The sequence below is a fragment of the Sporothrix brasiliensis genome (assembly GCF_000820605.1).
Source record: "Sporothrix brasiliensis 5110 chromosome Unknown Cont20, whole genome shotgun sequence".
Lineage (NCBI taxonomy): Eukaryota > Fungi > Ascomycota > Sordariomycetes > Ophiostomatales > Ophiostomataceae > Sporothrix > Sporothrix brasiliensis.
Genome location: NW_024467139.1, coordinates 402,632 through 424,868, shown reverse-complemented (window position 1 = coordinate 424,868; position 22,237 = coordinate 402,632). Strand labels below are relative to the sequence as shown.

General features: G+C 56.9%; 8 protein-coding genes across 8 annotated transcripts; 4 read left to right on the top strand and 4 right to left on the bottom strand.

The window, feature by feature from the left end:
- Positions 1 to 544: 544 nt before the first annotated feature.
- On the top strand, positions 545 to 2,977 carry SPBR_06685 (pentatricopeptide repeat protein; the record flags this gene model as incomplete). The annotated part of the gene is made up of 1 exon (XM_040764941.1): positions 545 to 2,977. The coding sequence occupies one exon, from the start codon at positions 545 to 547 to the stop codon at positions 2,975 to 2,977; it is 2,433 nt and encodes an 810-aa protein (XP_040616108.1).
- A 425-nt stretch (positions 2,978 to 3,402) lies between these two features.
- SPBR_07512 (uncharacterized protein) lies at positions 3,403 to 4,494 on the top strand (the record flags this gene model as incomplete). The annotated part of the gene is made up of 1 exon (XM_040765766.1): positions 3,403 to 4,494. One exon carries the CDS (start codon positions 3,403 to 3,405, stop codon positions 4,492 to 4,494), a length of 1,092 nt encoding a protein of 363 aa, XP_040616107.1.
- A 394-nt stretch (positions 4,495 to 4,888) lies between these two features.
- SPBR_06437 (polarized growth protein) lies at positions 4,889 to 8,568 on the bottom strand (the record flags this gene model as incomplete). Its single annotated transcript, XM_040764693.1, has 3 exons — positions 4,889 to 8,193; positions 8,292 to 8,435; positions 8,514 to 8,568. 3 exons carry the CDS (start codon positions 8,566 to 8,568, stop codon positions 4,889 to 4,891), a joined length of 3,504 nt encoding a protein of 1,167 aa, XP_040616106.1.
- A 3,385-nt stretch (positions 8,569 to 11,953) lies between these two features.
- On the top strand, positions 11,954 to 12,941 carry SPBR_07602 (delta(3,5)-dienoyl-CoA isomerase; the record flags this gene model as incomplete). Its single annotated transcript, XM_040765856.1, has 3 exons — positions 11,954 to 12,287; positions 12,386 to 12,769; positions 12,832 to 12,941. 3 exons carry the CDS (start codon positions 11,954 to 11,956, stop codon positions 12,939 to 12,941), a joined length of 828 nt encoding a protein of 275 aa, XP_040616105.1.
- A 195-nt stretch (positions 12,942 to 13,136) lies between these two features.
- Positions 13,137 to 13,410, bottom strand: SPBR_08022 (TFIIH basal transcription factor complex TTD-A subunit; the record flags this gene model as incomplete). The annotated part of the gene is made up of 2 exons (XM_040766272.1): positions 13,137 to 13,184; positions 13,243 to 13,410. The coding sequence occupies 2 exons, from the start codon at positions 13,408 to 13,410 to the stop codon at positions 13,137 to 13,139; spliced, it is 216 nt and encodes a 71-aa protein (XP_040616104.1).
- Positions 13,411 to 14,097: 687 nt separating this feature from the next.
- On the bottom strand, positions 14,098 to 15,027 carry SPBR_07653 (uncharacterized protein; the record flags this gene model as incomplete). The annotated part of the gene is made up of 1 exon (XM_040765907.1): positions 14,098 to 15,027. One exon carries the CDS (start codon positions 15,025 to 15,027, stop codon positions 14,098 to 14,100), a length of 930 nt encoding a protein of 309 aa, XP_040616103.1.
- A 1,784-nt stretch (positions 15,028 to 16,811) lies between these two features.
- On the bottom strand, positions 16,812 to 18,750 carry SPBR_06909 (phenylalanyl-tRNA synthetase beta chain; the record flags this gene model as incomplete). The annotated part of the gene is made up of 3 exons (XM_040765165.1): positions 16,812 to 18,162; positions 18,241 to 18,627; positions 18,698 to 18,750. The coding sequence occupies 3 exons, from the start codon at positions 18,748 to 18,750 to the stop codon at positions 16,812 to 16,814; spliced, it is 1,791 nt and encodes a 596-aa protein (XP_040616102.1).
- Positions 18,751 to 20,463: 1,713 nt separating this feature from the next.
- On the top strand, positions 20,464 to 21,887 carry SPBR_07235 (oxalate decarboxylase oxdC; the record flags this gene model as incomplete). The annotated part of the gene is made up of 3 exons (XM_040765489.1): positions 20,464 to 21,375; positions 21,491 to 21,612; positions 21,695 to 21,887. The coding sequence occupies 3 exons, from the start codon at positions 20,464 to 20,466 to the stop codon at positions 21,885 to 21,887; spliced, it is 1,227 nt and encodes a 408-aa protein (XP_040616101.1).
- Positions 21,888 to 22,237: the final 350 nt, after the last annotated feature.

Below are 22,237 nucleotides of genomic sequence, written 5' to 3'. Positions count from 1 at the left end.
GGCCCCATGGACAGTGCACGACAGAGTGCCTTTTAACGAGGCTCTCTCATCTTTGTCTCTCTTGCAGCGAAACCTCAAGACGGCCGCTATGCAGCCGTGTCCTTGCATTCGGCTGCAGCTCTGGCGACAACAGCAGCAGCTTTGGCAGACATGGCGTTCGTCGCCGGCGACAGTTGTCCGGGGTGTGCGCAGCCAAGCGCAGGAAGCTAGACGGCCGATGACGACGGATGTTTCTGCGGCTACCTCTGACCGACCAGAGAAAAAGTCCCGGGCTCGGGCTCGGCATCTGCGCCTCTGGACCGCCGCAGAGCAAGCTGTGTTTGGCTTGTCAGAGGGCGAGACAGGCGCTCCGGGATTTTCAGCACATCAAAGCACGGATCCAATACCACAAAGGTCTTTGCAACGATCGAGGAAGGCGACAGATCCATTTGCTGCACTGCAGCAGCAGCAGCAACCACAAACGGCACGCGCATCAAGAGAAAACACTTCGACACAGACAGGCGATGTGCCACCGTGGCGATATGTTCTCCCCAAGAGACAGAGGATGAAGCTTCGGCCGCCAGCATGGCTGCCGCGCCCTGAGAGTCACATGGCCGGCTTGTGGCGAAAGCGGTCCGGCGTCGACTTTACAAAGGCCAAGTCTGTGTTCTGGGGATGGAAGAGTGCCGTGGCCGAGACCTGGAAGCTTCTGGAGGACGGACGGCTACCGCATGAGGGAAGCCAAAGCTCTGTTCTTCAGTCCATTTTGGAGCCAGCACACCGGGAGGGAAAGGCCGAGACGGAAGGGGCAAGCAGCCCAAATGTCGACAGCATCAGGACCGCGTGGGCGGGCCTGGGCTGGTCCACCAAGCGGCAGTGTGACGAATGGCCGCATTTGATGCTGGCAGCCCTTCGAACATACCCGGGCCGTGCGCATCTCATCTTCCAGGCCACGTTTGATGTGGATTTGGTGCCGTCGTATATGGCCGAAGACACGATCAATTTCTTGCTTCACATGCGTGAGAGTCCGAAGATGCATGAGAAGGCCACCATTCCATTCGACACCCCTGCAGCCGAGGATCTGCTTTCCGTACTGCGGTATGTGCTTGAAAACAGCCCACCCGACTACTTGCGCCTGCGCCAATCATCACTGTATCTCTTCACGCGCATGCTGGCCAGCTCGCTCGACAATGTGGCCGATCTGTATCACGATCTCGTCCGGTACCAGCACCCGATGCACAAGAATACACGCTTGCAGATCGCTGGCCGGTTGGCGGGCAGCCCGCGCCCAGAGCACAAGACACTCGCTGTCAACGTGCTGCAGAGGGCCCTGGCCGAGACGGACCTGGACATCAACACGCCGCAGGGCGCCGCGCTCTGTACGGCTATCTTGACGGCCGGCGACGGTGACTCGGTAGAGGCAGCCGAGACTGGGTCCAGCCCCTCGACGCCGGCGGCCACGCCTGCGGAACTGTTCGAGCTCTTGTTGCAGTGCGGCCTCGAACCCAACCTCATCACGTACACGACCATCCTCCGCGGACTGTGTCTCAAGCAGGAGCTCGACGCCGCCCTCCAGGTGCTGCAGCTCATGCTCAGCGAAGCCAAGACGGAGCCCGACGCCTTTGTCTATTCCATCCTGATGAACGGCGCCAAAATTGGCTGCAACTACCCCATCATCCAGCAGGTGGCCCAGTCGGCCGCGGCGCACGGCGTGCGCCATCCGTTTCTGTGGAACGACTTCTTGCAGGCCATCTACACGACTGCACTGAACGAGGCGCGTAGGGATCGGGAGTCAAAACGCCCACGCGTCATTCCGGCGTTCCCGCTCATGGTCCAGGCGTACGCCCGCGTGTTCGAGCTGGCACCGCTGCGCAAGCTGCTGCCAGATGTCAACCTGGACTTTTTCGCGGCCGCCGATTTTGCCTCCAGTCCGTCTGGTGCCAACAGGAACGGGTCGAGCAGCCGGCTGGGCGCTGGAACCAACATCCCATCGAACAGACATTGGGAGTTTGCGGCCCAGCTGGCACCCACTGTGCACAGTCTGCCGAAGCTGTCGCCCGTCGAGCTGGTCGAGCCAACGGGCTCCACCCTGGCCACGATGGTGCTCGGGTACATCCAGGGCCTCTCGAATCCGTATGACGTGATTACATTCTATACGCACTTCCGCCGCTTGCTGCAGACGGGCGACCCGATGGCCACGCGTCTCGTACACGACCAGGGCTCGCAGGTGCACGACTGCGTTATCATGGCTCTGACGGAGTTTGAGGGCATGCTGCGGGCAGCCCTTGATGTTGTTAGCGATATGCTTCGTGATGCGGCGGCTGCTCTTGAGGGGGGATCTGCCGCTGCCGCCACGTCAGTCCAAGGTGGCCACCACCCGCCGCCTAGTGTCTACACGTGGTCCATCCTGATCAACGGCTTCATGTTCCACCGTCAGTACAAGCAAGGCGAGCGTGTGCTCAACATGATGCGTGAGCGCGGCGTCGAGCCGAACCTGGTCACCTGGAACACACTACTGGCTGGCTATGCGCGAGCACAGCGGTCTGGTAACACAATCAGCACGTTCGAGCGTCTGGAACGCACCGGCAAGAAGCCAGACGACTTTACCTACCGTGGCCTCTCGTACCTCAACGACCAGGCATCCGTGGTCAAACTACTAGAATTGCGACAAGCGCACGCCGTCCATGCCGCAGCCGGTGTCGCCGGGACCGCCGTGGATGCTGCTGTGCCTGTATCATCCGAGGCCATAAACAAGGCCCCGTCGCCTGTTCTTCTCTCTCGCCCTGAACAAAGCGCTGTGTCCAACGTGGGTCGCGGAGCTGACAATGGCGCTGGGCGGCCAAGAAACTCCGGTGCGGCCACGAACCATCGTGAACTGACCAACGATGTGGACGAGCTCCAAGGGCTGCAGGGCGAAGTCGCCGAGATTGCCAAGATGATGGATGAAGAGCAACGAGACGACGCGGCTGCTGAAAGCGGAGAAGAAAAAAGGGGGTGATAAATGATAAACACAGAGACCTTGCGAGGAAAGAGCACATGGCAGAGCTTGGAGAAGGCGCAATGGTAACGCTACTGCCGTTTACGAACACGATCCCACATTTCCCACTCGTCACATTACTGTACATACATTACATACACATTTTTTCATAGACAATGTAGATGGTTCGGCGCACACGATCTACTCCTTTGCCTTGATTATCTTTTTCAGGAATACTTTACGAGTCCGCTTTTTGTGTATCCGTTTGCCTTGCTCGTCCTGCCCGATGTGTCCCAACGAGCAGGACCTCGGCCGTATTCGCCACTATTTGGCCGGTCGCTCCTTCCCCGTCTTGACACAAACCACCCGTCCCCCTGATATGTATTTCTGCTCTCTTTTAAGCTACAATGGGCAAGAAAGGCTTTCCTCCGAAACAATGCCCAAACATGGCGCTTCACGACAATATGACCACGATAACGCCACCGAGCGGCAGCCGTCAGCCTGCGACGCCGTCCACGTCCGTTTCATCGGTTCGTGCCATTGTCAGTTGGCTCGAAAAGTCGGGTCGTAGCGAGGATGTGGCAAACAGGACCGGTGGGAGTGTTCGTGGGAAAATCGCAACTGGACGTGTAGCTGCGGCCCATTTCCCGACTCCGTCGCCAGACTGTCGACCGCCAGGTTCCAGCCGGCCGGCCGTCGTGGCAAACGAGTCTTCGATCATCAAGGATGATGGGCAGACTACAAATCGGACGACGGAAAATAGGCTCAATAAGATGCCGGAAAACGTTTCAGAGATTCATACCATATGTCAAGAAAAGGTCCAAGAAAATACGGCAGGGAAAGGTGTTGGCAACGTTGCTGTGGCCCCCGTGACGGCGTTTGGCAAAGCCCTCGAAAGCATCTCGGTCAAAATGCTAACAAAAGCCGACGCTTCGCTTTCTCCAAACCCTGCCTCGCCACCTGTCACGTTCTCGCAGACGAAGCACACGCTCTTCCCACGCAATGCCTCTCCCGTGCGACGCATCAACACCGCCTCGACTGCTTCACTGCCCACCTCTAGCTTCGACAGGGATGGGCCGATCGCCTCACCAGTCACACCGACAACGCCATGCTGGCGCCGCCGACAGTTTGCCGAGGACCATTGCGATCGATCAGCCCTCGTGCGTGCATCGGCGTCTCTCCCCGCTATGCCTCCCACGCCAACAACACCAACAACGCCCACACCCGCGACGCCCATGCGAGCCCCGGCCGAGTACAGTGAGACGCCCGAAGACTACTCCCTGACACTGTTGCGGTACAAGGCGTACTTTGAACGGCCGTTGGCACGGTCTTTGGCAGGGGAGGACGAAGTGGACGACAAATGCAACTCGGGTGGCGGATGCACTAAGAAGAAAGGAGGCGTGCCCACCGAAGCCACCGTCGCGGACGGGCAAGCCTGCCACTGCATCCCACGTCGGCAGTCAGGTGACGTCGAAGCATTCTGGGTGCCCGTCCGGCAGTATCTGCTCATCACCGACGAAGAACTGTACGAGTCATAATATCAGTGTCATGGGGCAAGCATGCATGGAAAAGCCAACGTTCATGATCCATGCCCTCAAAGGGCAACTCCATTCATCTGCCCTACGCTAACAAAAACTATACAACGAAACCCATCATGACAGACTTCCTCTTTCCAAACGATGCACCAGTATTGTGTATATGGTCGGGATTGTGATTTCCTAGGGGAAAGGGGAGGGGGTGGAGCGTATAGCGGGTAGGAGGGTTAGGATATATGACGTACAAAACTAAACAAAAAAAACTGTGGTAAAGTAGGATATAACAGACACGGGCGGGGACAATGAGACTGTGAATTGAGTGTGAAATGCAGTGAAAGAAGGGGGTATATAAAAACGTTCGAGCTGTCATGCAAAATGGAAAGTGTGCCCGTTTCTATTAAGCGCTCATTGGGAGCCGGTCTTCGTCTTTTTCGGGCTCAAAGATAAACTGCCGCGCACGGGCACTCTCGACCTTGTAGGGCGCCCCTCCTGCGGTGGGCAGTTTGTTCGCACTGCTGGCCACGTTCTCGGAGCCCGGCAGCGCGGTCGAGGACGAGGCAGTGGTGAGAGGGGTCACGCCGTCCTTGTCATAGGTGATTCCTAGGCCGTTGATGGGCTTCTCTACCTTCCGAGCGTTGGTGGTTGCCAAAGCCGCGGCCAGCATGCGCTTCTCGTCGTCGCCCAGAATGTTCATGTCATCATTGTCTTCGTCGTCCTTGGCTTGGTCGTCCCGGCCCATGATGCGCGAGTCCTCCACCTTCTCGTCGAGGTTCATCAGCGCTGGTGGACGGTGGCGCATTTGCCGAGCCTTGGCAAGAGAGATCGTCTTCTGCTGGTATGTCGTGGTGATAGCAACGGCATCGTCGCGGTCGATTGTGGCCTTCATAAGGGCGGCCATCCAGAGCCGGCCCTGCTTGACGTTGGGAACGGCAAAGTAGTGCACCATGGGCTTGGTGAAGTTGACGGCCCGCGAGAGGCCAGCACGGGGCGGCACTAGCTTGAAGATGAAGATGGAGTCTTGGGAGGAGCCCGATTTGAGCGAGGACGTCGGCTCGGCATCCGCCTCGGCCGAGGCCAGCGTAGGCATGTTGCTGTTGGCAGGGACGGCAGGCGTCGTCGAGGCGCCCGTGAGGGTAGCATGGAGGCCGGTTAGGCGCTCGTTGTCGGCCGGCAACACCCGGTGGAAAGAAATGTCGATAAGACCCTTCTCCTGGTCATCGTCCTCAGAATAGTAGTACGCAAGGCGGCGGCCCTTGAGGACAAAGAGACGCGGCTTCCACGTAGCCATGAGGTTGGAGCTCTTCTTCTTCATCCAGCCGCTGTAGTCGGCATCCTGCATCGCCTCGCGCGGGCTGATCTTCAGCAGGCCGCGCTGGTAGGCGCTCGTCTCTTTCTTGCCCTTCTTACGAGCGGCGCCGGTATTGTTGCTCCGGGCCGAGGTCACGGTAGCCGTGGTGCTCGGGCTCCGCGGGTCAGGAGAATCCAGTTCAAAGCTCGGTCCAGCCGAAGGCGTACTAGATCCGGTCCGAGACGGTGATTGCATCGGTGAGTCTTTGGGGAAGGAGTCCGCATGCGAGACAGGCGAGGCCATCTTGTTCCGGTCGTGTCCTACGACAGCATCCGACAACGCACGGAGACCAAAGCTCGGCGTCTTGAAGCCAGGTCTGGTCGAGAACCAATCACCTTGGCGATGGGGCGAAGCAGGACCTGGCGAAGCAACCAACGGGCGCGGCTTGTCCAGTGCGTTGTTTGAACCGTCCAACTTAGTGACCGTGGGAGCGGGGTTGTCCTTGGGCGGGAGGGCAGGGCGCATGCGCACGGAATCAGTCGTGTTTGAAGACGTGGTCCGACGGTGCGGGGCAGCAGCTCCATTGGCTCCCGCTACACCGTAGTACTTTTGGGCTGCCGATGACAAGCCGGATGGGTCGCGCACCGAGTCAACACTACCGAAACGTGAGTGCCGAGAAAGAGCAGTAGCACTTCTGACGCGCTGCTCCTCCGCATAGGACGATGCAGAGACAGTCGGACCACCCCGGGCCGATTTTATGAAGCTGTCACGGTTCTTCTTCTGTAGCAGTGAACGACGGCGGGGATCGGCATCGGTGCCTGAGAAATAACCTCTGTCAAAATCAACATTCGGCTCGCTCAGCCCGGCAGTGAGGCCCTGGTCCAGGTCCTGGGAAGCGAGCACATCCTGGATGCCAGCCGACGACAGCGGCCGGGGGTGGAACAACGGCTGGTGCGCCGGGGGAGGCTGCTGGGCATTTGAACTAGCATTGCCAAGTGTCCAGTTACGGTCAAACGAGGGGTGCTTCTTATGTTGCTGCTGCTGCTGCTGTCCCTGTTGTGACTGTGGCTCGGGCTGGAAGTGCTGCTGCGTGTTGTCGACCAGGGGAAATGTACCGCTTGATGTAAGGCGTGGGGCGATGGACGAGGTGATGGATGCGCGGTAATCCGTTGATGAATGGCGCCGCGAGTGGTGCAGGTCACGGATAGATGCTGCAGACGGGCGCTTCTCGTGAAGGATCGATCGCCTTGGCGACAGGGGTGCTCCAGAACCGTCCAAAAAGCCGCGAGTCGATATGGGCGAGATGGGAGAGACGGGTTGGGCGGGTTCCATTCTAGGCGTCTGATTGAGAGAAAGGCGACGGGATTGGATCGAGATCGGGCGGTCGTCAATAGGCGGCAGACGCTGCTGCATGTTGGGCGGGTTGTTGGCACCAGTTAGAGTGTTTGTGCGGCTGCGATTTGACCGTCTCGCATCCTCGGAAGCAATGTCGCTACCGTAATTGCTCCGCCGCCTGTTTCCTGTGGCGGATCCGTGGCCATTCACCTCGTCCTGCAAAGCCTTGATTTTCTGCCATGTCTTCAGGCGGCGCCCCACGGGACCCAAATCAAATGCCTTGATAAAAAGCGACGCCTGGTCCATCTCCAAGATGACTTCACCCGTAATTTCCTGGTCACGGAAGACCTCGCAGTGCTTCTTCTCGACACCGACGGTAAAAAGGTACTCCGCGACATCGTCGGGGCCCCAAGCCTCGACTTCGCTGCGGGTGTGCAAGCCATCTTCCTCCTCGTCCGTTTCCTCGCCCTGGATGTAGGACATGCGGTGGTCGAGGTTGGAGCTGTATTCACTGCCAGAGTCGGTAGGTGCGTGCAGGTGCGTGCCATTGCTTCCGGATGGAGACCGAAGGTCGGTAATGTGTTCGTCGATGACGTTGAGTGTCTCGTGCAGGACTTGGCTGTCATGTCCTGAAACCAGGCGTCCGCTATAGCCAGTGCTCGCAGATACAGGAGGAGGTGTTGACTGGTTGAACGACGAAGTGGGTGCAGGCGAATCCACGTTAATCGACGTTGGGGGTTGGGACGAGACGGGGATCGTTGCGGCCGTAGGTGTCGTCGGGGACTGTGGCCGGTCTTGGGCAGTTGTATTCGACGCCGGTGCTGGAGCAGAAGAATCAGGCACAGAGGCGGCAGCTGTAGCGGCCGGTGGCTCGGCTACGTTGGAAGATGTCGACACGGCGGCCGTCCCATTTGACGAGGATGCGGTTGCGGCCGCATTGTCATCTGAAATCGTATACGGCGGAGGCGGCTTCTCTTCGGTGGTTGGGCTGGTCGGTAGACTCGGCAGGGGAACTTGTTTTACGGCGGCGAGAGCGCTGGCACCGGTGGGGAAGCCTTTTGGAGATGGGCGGGTGTAGACTGGATACGAACACGTTAGCCATGAAATAATAAGAACATAAAACCCGTCAAATCGAAAGCCAGCGTAAAGGGGATCGGGGGGGGGGGGGGGGGGGTACCTTCAGGGAACAGGCCAGTGTTGCTGCTGACCATGTGCTTTCCCAAAAACCAACCGTCGCCAAATTCGTCGTCCCGCTCCAACAGCTCAACTCGGTCGCCCTTTGCCAGTGTCAATTCATCTGAACTTCTAGCTTGAAAGTCGTCTGTATCGGTGAGGGCCGTGGTTAGTCACGAATCGCAGACCACATGCTTCGTGTCGCCTTCTCGTGGGTCGGACTTACGGATCACGACGAGAATGTCGCCCACGTCGGGTCGTGGATTTTGTGCTGCAGCCATAGTGGCGGCGAAGATGAGGTGCGAACCTCAGTAGTGCGCAAAAGGACCGAAGTAAGGGGAGAAAGCTCGTGCGTGGAGTGGAGGGAGGGATGAGAGAGAGAAGAACGGGGGAGGGAGAGTAAATTCGACGATTGATTTCGAGGGGGGCAAAAAGTGGGCGGTATGATTGTATCTCTCACTTCTGGGGGGAAAAAAAAAAGATGAAAGCTTGAAAGAAGACCCGAGGAGTGCTGTCGTCGCGCGCGCAGTTGCGGACACCTAGGCGAATGCAAAATCAACAGCGACCCACGGGATGTCGATGATGTCGTCGACGAGAAGAAAAAGGAGATTGAAGCGTCACGATTGTACAGTGTCAAAGCTGAGATTCGTCAGGAGTACAGCGCGAAGGAGAGCGGGTGCTGGCTGTCGGAGAAACGGTGTCGAATGAGAAAATTGCGTCGGGCGTCAGGGACAAATCAAGCGAGAGGACGATAGGTCGACAAGCAAAAGCGACGGACGGGTGTTATAGCATCCACTAGACGAGAGGGCGTTTCGTGGCAGAATGGCTGTGGTCTGTGGTGCCGCGCAGTCGCTGTCGTACGAAGGTGAGAGAGGGGGTCGAAATGTGAAGCGTCGGGCTGAGGCGCGCGCGAGCAATAAAAAGAGTGAGATACGATGAGAGAATGGCGTATCATACGAGGCGGGCAGCCAGACGGAGAAGGAGAGAGTGTGTCGGGAGAGAAAAAAAACGAAAAGAAGAAAATATCAAGGCGGGGACTAGAACGTCGAGTTGAGCCAGCCGCGGCGGCTATTATGATATAATGGCGAGATACTATGTTCGAGGTAAAAGCAAAAGTTGTCAAGACTAGGAAATACAAGTGCGAGAAAAGTCGAAGGGAACCTAAGGGACACGAGCAGGTAGGACGCCAGGATGAGGACCCACGGGAAAGGCCAGTCCGAAGTAATTATTTGGCGGAGAAGGCACAGGGGCGATGGTGTTAGGGGCGAGTCGGCGAGTCGACGAGTCGACACTGGTGTGTGTTGGGCCCTTGGGGACGTTATTGCGCTGTATTGGACTTTTAGGTTCCCTGGTGCTTGTTACCGAAATTTGCCTGCTGTCTGTCGATCGTGGAAGATTTCTTGGTCGATCCGGGGGACGGAAACATGCGAGGTCAAAGGGCAACAGTGGCAGAATTGTAGCAAAACAATGACAAAAGAAAATAGCAATATCGACGCGGAAAAGAGAGACAGAATGCAAAACACAAAGAGGACTGAGCACTGCGTGCCTGAGATGAGATGAGAAGCAGAAACAAGGTAAAATGCAGGGTGGAATGCACGTTGGGGTTGGGGGAAACCAGTCTGAGGAGTCTGAATAAGAAACGAGACACGGCCGCCAGGCGGGTAGAAAAAGGCGTAGGGGCGGACAGGAAATGGAGCTAAGGCGACTGGCGCCAGCCGATAGCACAAGCCAGGGAGGGAGCGCGTGTGCACAGTGGATGTTGCGAAAGCGGCTAGGATCAACGTTTGCGGACGGAGGACCGCGATTCTTCAATCCATCACCTGGGCCTGTGTTGCGGTGAGGGCGGGCCCGCACAAGGATTCGACGGACTGTAAAAGCAAATACGGTGGGGTCGTCAAGCTTCTTGCTTCTTGCTTCTTTTGCTGCTACCCTTGGTTCGTCGCCTCGTCGCCTTGCTGTTGTTGAGTTGTTTGGCTCGCAATGTTTAGATCCAAGATGCTGCTGCTGTGGGAGGGTTTGAGTGGGCGTGGTGGGAGTATCTTGATAACCAAAAATTACACTAGAACGAATGAAAAAGATAGGAATGGCGCCGTGGCCGAGAAAGGAGATGAAATGGTAAAGTTGGCCGAGCAGTACGTTGTAAGATACTGTGGAAGAAGACAAACAGACGGGAACACAAAGGACACAAAAGAGGAAGCAGAAAAAGGAGGCCGAGGCGAAAGCATTGGGACACCGGGACGCGTTGCGCAGGAAAGAGGAGCCGTTCATGCACGACCAGCACGCAGCGAGATGGCTGTGGAGAGGGCAGGTACGACCGCGACGAACGATGGTGGCCTGGCCGAAGCGGTTAAGGAAGGAAGGAGCTGGGTGGCAAGAACGACCGGATGGACGCCCATGATAATGCACTACTATGTATTATGCTAAGAAGGACGCGGTGTAGCGGGAAGGGTCCTGGGACGCAACAGAGGCTGCATAATGGGCGCAGACTGGCACAGAAAGACCGCAAACGGGCCGGCCAAGCCAGGACCTGGTCTGGTCTGTGGGAGTATCGGATATGTGTCGCTGGTTGCGAGAAGTTACGAGACACGAAGCGAGGAAGGAGCGAGAATACCTCGTGTCCAAGACAGGGAAGCCGCAAAGGAGCAAAGGGGAAGGAGCTCGAAACAAATGAGGAAGCAGTGGAGGAAGCAACAAACGACTCAGCAACCACGCACACAGAGCCCAATGCGGCAAGCAAAGGCAGAAGAGCATCCTTGTGCTATGCGCTTTGCGACGTTCGCGAGTCGGCTAAGACACACATCGCAGGGTTCTTTCTGGGTGACGTCTAACCGATTAGTGGGTGTTACCTGCGTGGATGACCAGGGCCGTGCTTTCCTTTTGGCGTTGCGATAGCGTGGAGTTGTCGTGTGGGGCGCTGTTGCTGGTTCTGTACTGAATTGGAATGCCGGGAAGGAGCAAAGACGAGCCACGGGAAGGAACCGCCAACATCATAAGTGAGACTAAATAGTGACATATTCTCATCAGGTACGAAATAGTGAACAGGTAATGTCCAAGAAAAAAGAGACACGCGTGACAAAAGGCCAGCCGAGACAAAGCGTAGGTTGCTTAGCGAACTTATGAGTAGACATCGAAATTGTGGCATGCTCCTTTGCTCTCTCCACCGTGGAAAGCAGAAGGCCAACTAAAAGAACAGAAACAAAAAGAAAAAGAAAAGCATATATCAAATCGTCACTATTCATAGGCGAGTCCGCTATCAGCTTTTTCTTGACGCCAGGACGCTCACTGTCTGGCCAGGGCTGGGCCAGGTTTCTCTGCGATATAATGTAATTACGGACTCTTCGCAGTCGTCGTGGCCAGCACTGTGTAGACGCTAGCCAACACTGGCGCCAGCTCCTGCCACCGCAGAATGCACTAGCACGAGCCTCGGCATGTCACCTGCTAATACTATTAATCAAGGCCCTTCTCCGAGTTGGACTTCCCCGGACTGCCTGCCTTAAGTTCGTCGCCTTTGCAACGTCTGCGCTTTTGTGTCTCTCTTGTTTCTCTTGTTTCTCTTGTTTCTCTTGTTTCTCTTGTTTCTCTTGTTTCTCCCGTCTTTGTTTCTATTTTTGTCGTCTTATCGGTCGCCTCAAACACACTCGACGCCTACCACCACCTACCGCCATCATGTCGTTCAAGTACATCCGCATCACGAAGCCGGCCGAGTACGTCGCTCATGTCGAGCTGAACCGCCCCGAAAAGCTCAACGCCTTCATCCCGGACCTATGGCTTGAGCTCGGTCAGGCTTTTAAGCAGCTGTCGGCGGACTCGGACGTGCGTGCCATTGTCCTGTCGGGTGCCGGCGACCGCGCGTTCACGACAGGGCTGGACGTCGTCTCGGCCGGCCAGTGGTTCAGCGAGATGGGCAACCTGCCGGACACGGCGCGCCGCACGGTCTACATGCGTCGGCACATTCAGGGCATGCAGGACTCTCTGACTGCCATTGAGAAGTGCGAGAAGCGTGCGTTCGCTCCGTCCTGACTCGTTCTCTCTCTGTGTTTTCCTCATTTTGTTTCCTCGAAGGCTCCCACCCACTAACTCTGCTGGCACTCCTTGTAGCCGTCATTTGTGTGATGCATGGCATCTCCCTCGGCATGGCGGTGGACGTGGCATGCTGTGCTGACGTGCGCATCTGCGCCAGCGACACGCGGTTCGCCGTCAAGGAGGTCGACATTGGCCTGGCCGCCGACCTGGGCTCGCTCGCGCGGCTGCCGCACATTGTGGCGTCGCAGTCGTGGGTGGCCGAAGTGTCGCTGACGGCACGCGACTTTTTGGCCGCCGAGGCCCAGGCGGTCGGCTTTGTGAGCCGCGTGCTGCCGGACAAGGCGGCCGCGCTGGCCTATGGTCTGCAGATGGCGACCCTGATCGCTGCCAAGAGCCCCGTTGCCGTGCAGGGCACCAAGGAGCTGCTGGTCCACGGCCGGGACCACACCGTTGATGATAGTATGTCCATCCCATCCCCCATTTTACACGGATATGATTTCCATACTGACACACACACGCAGCCCTCAAGTACACGGCCGTATGGAACGCGTCAGCCATCCAGTGCGACGACGTCCAGGTAGCTCTGATGTCGGGCATGCAGAAGACGAAGCCACATTTTTCCAAGTTATAGGCAGGCGGCGGTTGTCGCAGGAAAGCCACCCACCGGGTTGTGTATAGATATGGGGACCATGCATAAAAGCTTATAGATGTTTCAATCGATTATTTCTTTGTCAAGAGTATTGAATTCGTGTCTGCCAAACGCCCTTTGCAAACAATTGTAGCCCAAAACGCCGTCTGTGTCCGATGTGCATCTCTCGCCTTTGTTCTAGTTCGAGTCGGACGCCTCCTCCTCCTGCTGGGTTTCTTTGAGGCGCTGGACATGTCAGCATGCAAAGTACGCCTTTGCTAGAGCATCACCGAGAGCATCTTACCTCTCCCAACCTCCGCTTCAGAGTCTCCATCATGTTCTCGTTGATGACAAGGCGGTTCTCGTCGAGGTCCTCAATGATAAAGTCGTGACGCTCGCTGTCGATGTTGACAATAATGGCCTTGATTGCCGGGTCGCACTCGACCAGAACGCCGCGGATAGCACGCACCATGGTTGCGAGCGAAGGCCGGGCGTCGTGTGTCGTTGGGGGAGCGAGTGATGAAGTCGTGAACGAGGAGGGGAAGAAGGCTACGAAACAGAAGCTTTGCTTTCAGCGTGGATGAGGCTGACGAGGCATAAAAGTGGGTCAAATATTTCAGCCGCCAGTCATTCACATGCTAATACGCGTCTACTCCGTGTGCTACATACAGCGTAGTGTCCACATGCTGAAGTTGGCCACTGGAACTTGCAGATGGAAAAGGGCCATGCATGAAATTATCATGATTATGAGCTGGTTAAACATAAAACATCTAGAAATACCCCTGAGACATAGAGATTCGTGTCCCAAACCGTGTTCCAACCCGAGAAATGCCTCTTAGGAGCATCTTGAAATTAAAAGGAACAAGATAAACCGTTTGGCTCCGTCAGTTCGCAGGAACGCCTTTGTGATCCTTAACTCCCGGTTTCTCCGATTCTCCTATGATGGTCCCAAAGATGTAGCCATGGAAGAAATAAATACCAGAAAAGAACAGAACAGCAAAAAGTATCGTGATCGCAGAATGGTATGTAGTGTCGTGGGTCGTGATTCTTCGTCGAAGATATGGGGTTGTGCCCTGCCGCTTGGGCAGACATGCCGGAGCAAGTATGTAGAGCAATGGTGAGTTGGTAGTAATTTAATTAGAGAGACGAGCCCCCGGCATCATCGCCGATCCCCGCGGCTCGAAGCTGCTCGTTCGCTGTAGGCAGGCGGTAATGTAGATGGTGAGGCGACTGCGACGGACGGCGTCGAGGGCGATGACGACGATACCAAAGGTGACCCGGCTGTCCGTGATGCTGCCGCTCCCTCAGCCTCACTGGACGCAGGCGAATGCGGCCTAGATTGTAACGATGTCTCTGCTGCTGCTGCCATCGTCCCCTCTTCGAAGCTCCTGTTCGGCGCGATGGCCGACGTGTTCGTGCCTGAGCCCGTGCCCGTGCCCGAGCCTGAGCCAGATCTTGGCCGTACGTGCGCAGGTGCCGGCACAGAAACACCTTCTGCGACGGACGCCCGCTCGTCATGCTGTCCATCCTCGCCACTACCCGTCATGGTCGCCTTCTTGGGTGCTTCATAGGGCGGCGGCGCTTCGCCCAGCTCGTTGAGCCCTTCCATGCGGTGTGCATCGCGGGTGGTGTTTGCGAGGCCTGTCGTGTGCGCCCATGCCCAGCGGTTGGCAGTCCGTGGGCGGCGCCGGCCGTCACCAGGACGACGCGGCGCTGCGCTTATTCCGCGGCCATTGGCAGCAGTGCTGTTGTTGGTGCGGAAATACCGCCCCAGATAGATGCTCTGAGTATTTGACCCTGGGCCGGTCTGTGAAGCTCGTATGTCACGACGCTCGCTAGTTTCATTGGTACCATGGGGCCCCGTGCCGTAGCCTTCTTCGAGAATGTCACGCTCGAGCGCGAGGCGGCCTTGCTGGTTGAGAGAAAGTCCGTTCCGGCGCCGCCGGGCCCTCTGCCGACGGGCTAAAAAGAAGACGGAGGAGAAGATGATGCCAGCCACGACACAGAGGGGCACGGCAACGCCAATCCACGTCTTCTGGGAGAACAAGGGGCTCTGGACGTCCCCGTCATCGTCGCCGTAATAGCTCATGGTTTGAGTGGTCCGCCCGTGGTCGGTGTTATAATAGACTCCCAGAGTGTTTTTAAAAAGAAGTAGTAAGGAGACGGAGTTGATAGGTCGTCAAGGTCAAACAGAACCGAAGTTCAGGGTGATCCCAGATGTCGTTTGTCGCCCAATAGTTAGCCGTATGCAATGTGCGCAGTGTTGCAACGTTGGTCGGATGGGAGAAAACGATGGGCTAGCGCATAGCTCTCTGTTCCGGGTTGAGACAGGTCAAGTAGGAGAACGGGACAGATGGATACAAGAAAGGGGTCGTCGTTCGAGATGGCGGGCAGCTGAGGAAGGACAAAAAGAACCAGTCGTCGATGCGGTTCGGGAGAGAATAAATAGGCGTCACAAAGAAGTGGTCGGCTCACGACAGGTTGGGCAAGTCAGTCCGAAGGAGCACTGGCCGGGAGGAGGCTGCGTTACACAGGGCACAGAAATGCCGTGCTTCTGTCTGGCCTTTCTCGCCTTTCTTGCCCTCGTCAGCGTGCCGTAGCCTTTGCTGGGGAGAATGGGCTTTCCAGAGAACGGCGACAACTGGAAGGGAAACGTGCTCGGGCCGGGACTGGCGACGATCTTCAGGCGCCGGGAACACGCATCTCCATCACTGCCCCGGTCGAGGCCAATATAAGGTGAGGTTAAGCTGAGAGGTGAAACAGAGTAGTAGAAAGGAAATGGGGAGAGGGCAGTATTTGATGACTTTAGAGGCCGACGAGAGCAACACACAGCAAGGGCGACGTCTCGAAAATCGAGATACGGAGTGCCTGTGCTTCTCCTTGCACAAAGTCAGGTATGGGCTCCTGCGTTCATGTCTCAAGGCTCGGGGTGTAAGGATGGATATGGGGAGTTGGTGACGGTTGACAATGGAGAAGAAACTAGTCAAAAGCTATCCCCTGCTCTGCACCTGCCCCCTGTCGTTTTGCGAGCTTTCCTGCCGTTTTAGAACGAAATGCGCTGTACCGCGTGTGCATACAGCGGTGGCACAAAGACCGGCAGGCGCGGGTGGCAGACGCTGTTGCTGGTAGTTGGACTTGGTGGGGTTACTTCCGTTTTTGCTGAGTGTGATGGTGTGCCGAAGAGGGTCTGGCGTTACGATTTGGCTCCGGAACTGCCGGGAAGGGAAGGCACAAGGCTTGTTCGTTGGTGAGAAGAGGCTGGTATTGGCAGGCGCGGAGCGTTAGTGCGTTTGGCTGCCGTTGGTGGGGACGGAGAGTCCCTGAAGAATTGACATGTAGGAAGGAGCTGTGGGGCAAAGGCCTCAAGAATTAGACAACTCAACGACCATACGATTACCGCAAGCGATACGTTGTATCTTACACGGGTTAAGAAATGCTGTGAGAGTGACACGGCACACAGTCAGCGTTGCAGTCCTACGGAGGACACAGCATAAAGGACGAGGGTCATCTCGGATGAGGACTACATGATTCACTGATAAAATGGAGAGACAAGTCTCGGTTCATCGGTTTCGTTACCTGGCATCACTTTCATTTTATTGCTCCACCCGTCGTACCACCTGTTTACTTGTTCAAATGCGTACTTTTTTGGATTTTGCTTGACATGATCACTGTCACATTCCCCTTTTCGTTTTTAATGTCCTCCATATCTATTTTAGTCTTGCTAATGCCACTTTTCACTACCCCACAAATAGCCTCTCGTCTCTTATAATAAAACCTCCAGGTTGATCTCCATTGTGCTCACGGGGTATCTGGACATGTTAGTATCAACTTGGTAACAGCACAGTACAAAACCAAAACCACACAGAGAGGGTCCTACCTCAGGCCAAAGGCCTCGAGCACGGTTGGGTGCAGCACTCCCAGCTCGCCTATCCGCTGGGTCTTGCCGTTGAGCCGCAGGTAGATGGCCGCCGCGCGGCCGGGGAAAAAAGTCGGGTCGTTGATCTCCTGGATGTAGTAGCCGTCTTGGGCGCCCGGCTTGGAGGATGTCGGCGTGGCAATGGCCGCAGCGGTCTCCTTGGCGGCCTCCAGGCCCTCCTCGCGTGTGATGAAGGCGCTGCGCAGCATCGCCATGACGCGGTCGAGCAGGCCGTGCACCATCTCGAACCCGGCCGACTTGGACGAGTAGGCGGCGGCCCAGTGGCGCTCGTTGCGGGCGTGGCGCTCGACCGAGTCGTCCTTGAAGGCGACGTCCGACACCTCGCTGATCATGAGCGGCAGGGCGACGCTCTTGTTCTCGCGGATGGTCTTGAGCAGGCCGGGCAGCAGCGACGTGCGCACAACCTGGTACTCGGTGGTCTTGGGGTTGGCCAGCTTGATGGCCGTGCTGCCGTCGTCCTTGCGGTTGAGCCAGCCAAAGTTCTCGTCGTGCGAGCACAGGATCAGCGGCATGACCTCGATCCAGCCCGCCATGGCGGACTCGAGCCGCACAATGTCGGCGAGCTTGTTGATCAACAGCGGCTGGCCAATGGTGGCCGACTTGTTGGGCGACGACCGCGGCAGCTTGTTGAAGCCGTACGCGACCGCGACATCCTCCATAATGTCGCAGGGGTGCAGGATGTCGGCGCGTGTCGGCGGCACGGCCACGTGCAGGATCTTGCCGTCGGCCGACGGCGTGGCCGCAAAGGTCACCTTGGCCAGCAGCTTGACCAGCGCGTCCGGCGACTCCTCGAGGCCACAGCACTGGTTGATGTAGTCGACCTCGACGTCGACGTTGCGCGTGACGAGGCTGGGCGTGACGCGCGAGGCGCCATTGTGCTCGGAGACAATACGCACGGGCTCAATGGTGTAGGGGTCGGCGCAGTAGCCGGAGAACATGGTGACCATCATGTTGCAGACAATATCGAGCTTGGTCTCGTCGGTGGCCGTGATCTCGATGAAGACGTTCTTGGTGTTGAGCGTGATCTTGGAGTGGTCGCCGTTGATGATGGGCGGCAGCGAGCAGACGACGCGGTTGGCGTCATAGATGACCGGGTAGACCTCCTTGTCGCGGATAATGTGCAGGTAGCGGCCGAGGTGCTTGTCGGACTCGTAAAAGGCCATGAGCTCCGTGCTGTTCATCGCCTTGGTCTGGTTGAGCGGGATGAACGAGATGTCCTCGGGCTTGTGCGCTTCGTACGTGAAGGGGCCCTTGATCGTGTCGAGGTCATGTGTGCCGATGGAGACTCTGGATGGTTTGTCAGCTACGAGTCCTCATGCAAGCCCAAACGATGTCTCGTCTCCTACCGCCTTGACCACCACTCACAGTGTTCTCTGGCGGGCCAGGTTCTGGTGCAGCTTGTCCTGCAGGCTGATGAACGAGTCGTAGGTGGCCTGGGTGAAGTTGATGTTGCGCAGAATGGCACCAGCAACGAGCGGCCGCACGCGCGAGGTGTCCTTGCTGACGGTGATGGTCTGCATCTGGGACTCGGGGATGTCGAGCAGGCGGAACTTGGGCATGGCAATCTTGCCGCGGAAGACGTTGAGGTTCATGGCAATGCCCTCAAAGCACAGCATGTCGTAGCGGTTGGCGCCGATCTCAATCTTGAGCTCCGGCGGCTCGTCGGCCGGTCGTGCCGGGTCATCTTCGGTGTCCTCGTCGACCTCGACGCCGAACTCAAAGGCCAGGTCCTGGAACTCATCAGGCGTGAAGCTGGGTTGTGGATTGTGTTAGCGCCGTGTCTGGTCTTCCTTGTCCCCTCGTGAGGACCCAATCCACTCACGTCTGGCCCAACTCCTTGAAGAGGCGGTATTTGTCGACGCCAATGGTCGGCATGGCGGCGGTTTCGAGGGGTTTGCGGGTGTGCGGGCGGAGAAACGTCGGCCACGGTCTGGTGGGCTAGCAAAAATGTGCGCAGAGCAGCACGTTTGGAGACGAATGGCTGCACGAAAAGTTACGATGCGTTGCGAGGTTCGGTTTGGCGATGCGTTTTGACTCATACGGAGTACCAGCAAAATTCACATTCTGGCGCAAACGCTGCCAAAACCCGCCTAAACAGAAAATTATTGGCCAAAGCGAGTGGTCTGGCGGTGTTCCCCACGGTCGCACTTTCCCACTTGCGCCAGAGTAGTGAGGGGTGGCCCAGCCTGGTGGCAGAAGGGACGACTGACCCACAGTTCGCAGCCGCGCTTGTTGTTTGTTGGCCCCTTTGCCAGGAACAGAAGGAGGTGGGCACAACGAAGCGTTGCAATGCGCAAGGCAAGAACACAGGGGTTTCTGCCTAAGGCGCTGACGGCTGGCACTGGGCAGGTGCGACCAAAGCGACCTCCACTTCACCTACAGGCTCAATGCAACAGAGAGAGACTGCCATTTGCGTGTGAAATTATATTTTTCTTGTCCGATCCGATTTCTTTTTGTTCTGACGTATTTCCCGTTAATTTCCAATATGTTGGCACTTTTGTTTTCATTTTGTATACCCCATGCAGTGGTAGTCCTTTCTCTCGCGCACTTCACAGGAAATTTTGATTCGCGGTCGCCTCGATCTCGAATATTTTGTTGATATTGACATTTTGATGCTTGAAATTTTGACGGCCAAAGGTCACAAAGAGAGGCAGACGCTTTCTTGCCGTCGACCGACAGGTCGTATCCCTGTATGCCTCCATACCTTCAGCTCTCTAGGCCTGACAAAACACCTCGATTGTGTGATGCCAAGACTGCGCATCGACCGCGCTTTGTCTCGATTCGGACGCGAGGCTGCGTCGATCCCCAAGATGTCGTTTGTCGTCTTGTGTGTGTTTGCTGCAAGGTCCCCCATCAATCCCACGTTCTCCACTTGCTCGCACGCCTTAGTTGACAGCCGCACGATGACACAATCCAGGTCAGCGAAGAGGCAATGCTTGCATCGTCATTTCCGCACGGTTTCATTTCTGTGTATTTTGCGCGTAATTCTGTGTCCTGCCTCTGGGATCAGCCACTTCGCCGTGACCTCATACTGGCTTAAAATGGGGAATGCGGTGTCCAGGTTGCGGTTTGGGAAGGATGTGCGATCTTGGCAGGTCCCATCAAAAGCAGAAATAAGCTTTACATGGTCGGCGAGCTGCTCAAGTCGGACGCCAAACACGAATTGGTAGATGCGCCGGAGAACAACAGAATGATTGAGAAGCAGCAACCTACGTAATAGCAACCCACAAAGGTAAAGACGTACCGTTGCGCCACCCGGCTGCCGGCAAATCACAGCTCGCTCGTCGGGGTCCAGCACGGCCAAGGTGCAGATTAGCCTGCAAACTGCAAGCCGTGATGGGGGTGCCGCGAGGAGGGGTGCGGTGGATGGGACGAACAAGCTTGACGGGAGCTTGCGAAGGCGTAGGAAAGCTTATTGACAAATAAAGGCATGGTCGAGGGCCGCAAACAGATATATAAATATCAGCTTGTCCCTCTCCTGGTGGCTTGGCCATGATGCTCTCAAAACCTCTTCGTTCTCTTTTGTAGGCCCTCTGATAGACCTTTGTTTGCTTTACTCGTTTTCAGTCCCCAGTTTCCTCATTCACCATGAAGCTCAACGTGCTGTCCATCGCTCTTGCCGCATCGAGCGTCGTGGCCCGCTCGCTTGAGGCCCGGTCCGTCAAGCCGCAGCCTGAAGACGGATCCGGAAAGGGCGCCCCGATACTCGGTGGCACCAACGCCGCTCTCGACGCCCAAAACCCGGACAACCTCGGCGAGCTGCCCACCAGTGACGCCGGCACCGTGCCCAACCTCAAGTGGAGCTTCTCCGACTCCAAGACTAAGCTGTTCAAGGGCGGCTGGACGCGCGAGACCGTCGTCACCGACCTGCCCTCGAGCAACACCGTCGCCGCCGCCCAGCAGCACCTGACCAAGGGCTCGCTGCGTGAGTTGCACTGGCACCGCGTTGCCGAGTGGGGCATCGTCTATGCCGGCGCCATCCTCCTCTCCGCGGTCGACGAGAATGGCCAGTACCAGGTCGAGCGCCTCGAGTACGGCGACATCTGGTACTTCCCCAAAGGCGTCGCCCACACCGTCCAGGGCCTCGAGGACCAGAACGAGTACCTGCTCGTCTTTGACGACGCCGACTTTGACAAGGTCGGCACCACCTTCATGGTCGACGACTGGGTCGCACACACGCCCAAGAGCATCCTGGCCAAGAACTTTGGCGTCAACGAGTCCGTCTTCGCCAACGTGCCGACCACCGACCCGTACATTATCAACGCCACTGTTTCGGCGGCCAATGACTCCGTCGCCAACCCGCCCTCGCTCGGCAGCAACGTCAACGCGTCCACCACATACGTGTACCGCACGTACCAGCACGAGCCTGACTCCACCCCCGGCGGCGGCGGCTCGCTGTACAAGGTCGACTCAACCAAGTTTCCCATTGCCAAGACCATTGTTGCCGCCATCGTGACCCTCAAGCCGGGCGGTTTGCGCGAGATGCACTGGCACCCGAATGTGAGCTCACTCTTTCTCTCGCTCTCTGTGTCTCCTTGTTTTTTTTTTTTTTTTTTTTTTCTTTTCTCGTTTTGGGCTATCACCGACGTCGACCCAGATTGGCTAACACGCTCAGGCCCAAGAATGGCTGTACTTCCACAACGGCACCGCCAGGGCCACCGTCTTCATTGGCGGCGGCAATGCCCGCACGTTCGACTTTGGGCCTGGTGACACCGCTGCTTTCCCGGACAACTCGGGGTGAGTGCTTCTTTCGTCGTCACCGTTGTCGTCGTTGTTGCCGTTGTTGCCCGTTGCTTGTCGTCGATGCTAACTTCCGCAGCCACTATATTGAGAACACTTCCGAGACCGATGACCTCGTTTGGATCGAGATCTACAAGTCGGACCGCGTCGCCGACATTTCGCTGACCCAGTGGCTGGCCCTGACCCCCGCCGACATCGTTTCCCAGACCCTCAAAGTGCCTCTGAGTTTCGTCAACCAGCTCAAGAAGGAGAAGCAGGTCCTTCTGCCGTAGGCATGCGGCAGGCAGGGCAAAGAGGAGAAATCCAAAACGTGTGATTGGAAAAGTGCTGGGTTTGTGTTGTAGAAATTAATTACATAGAATGTTGGCTCTTGTCGCACAGATACAGTCTCGGCGATGACAGAAGTGACGAGTCAAAAGAGTAACGAAGCACAAGACAACACATAACGAACACGGATGCCCTCTGGCTAAACGAACGCAAGCCATGACTTCTCTTTTGAAATCCTCTTTTATTGAATAAAATGACGAAACGGGGCCTCCCTTTTCTGGACAAACAAGCCATGTATGCTCCTTTCCGATGATTCTTTTTTTCCATGCACGCACGCACAGCTCAGCTCTGTTGC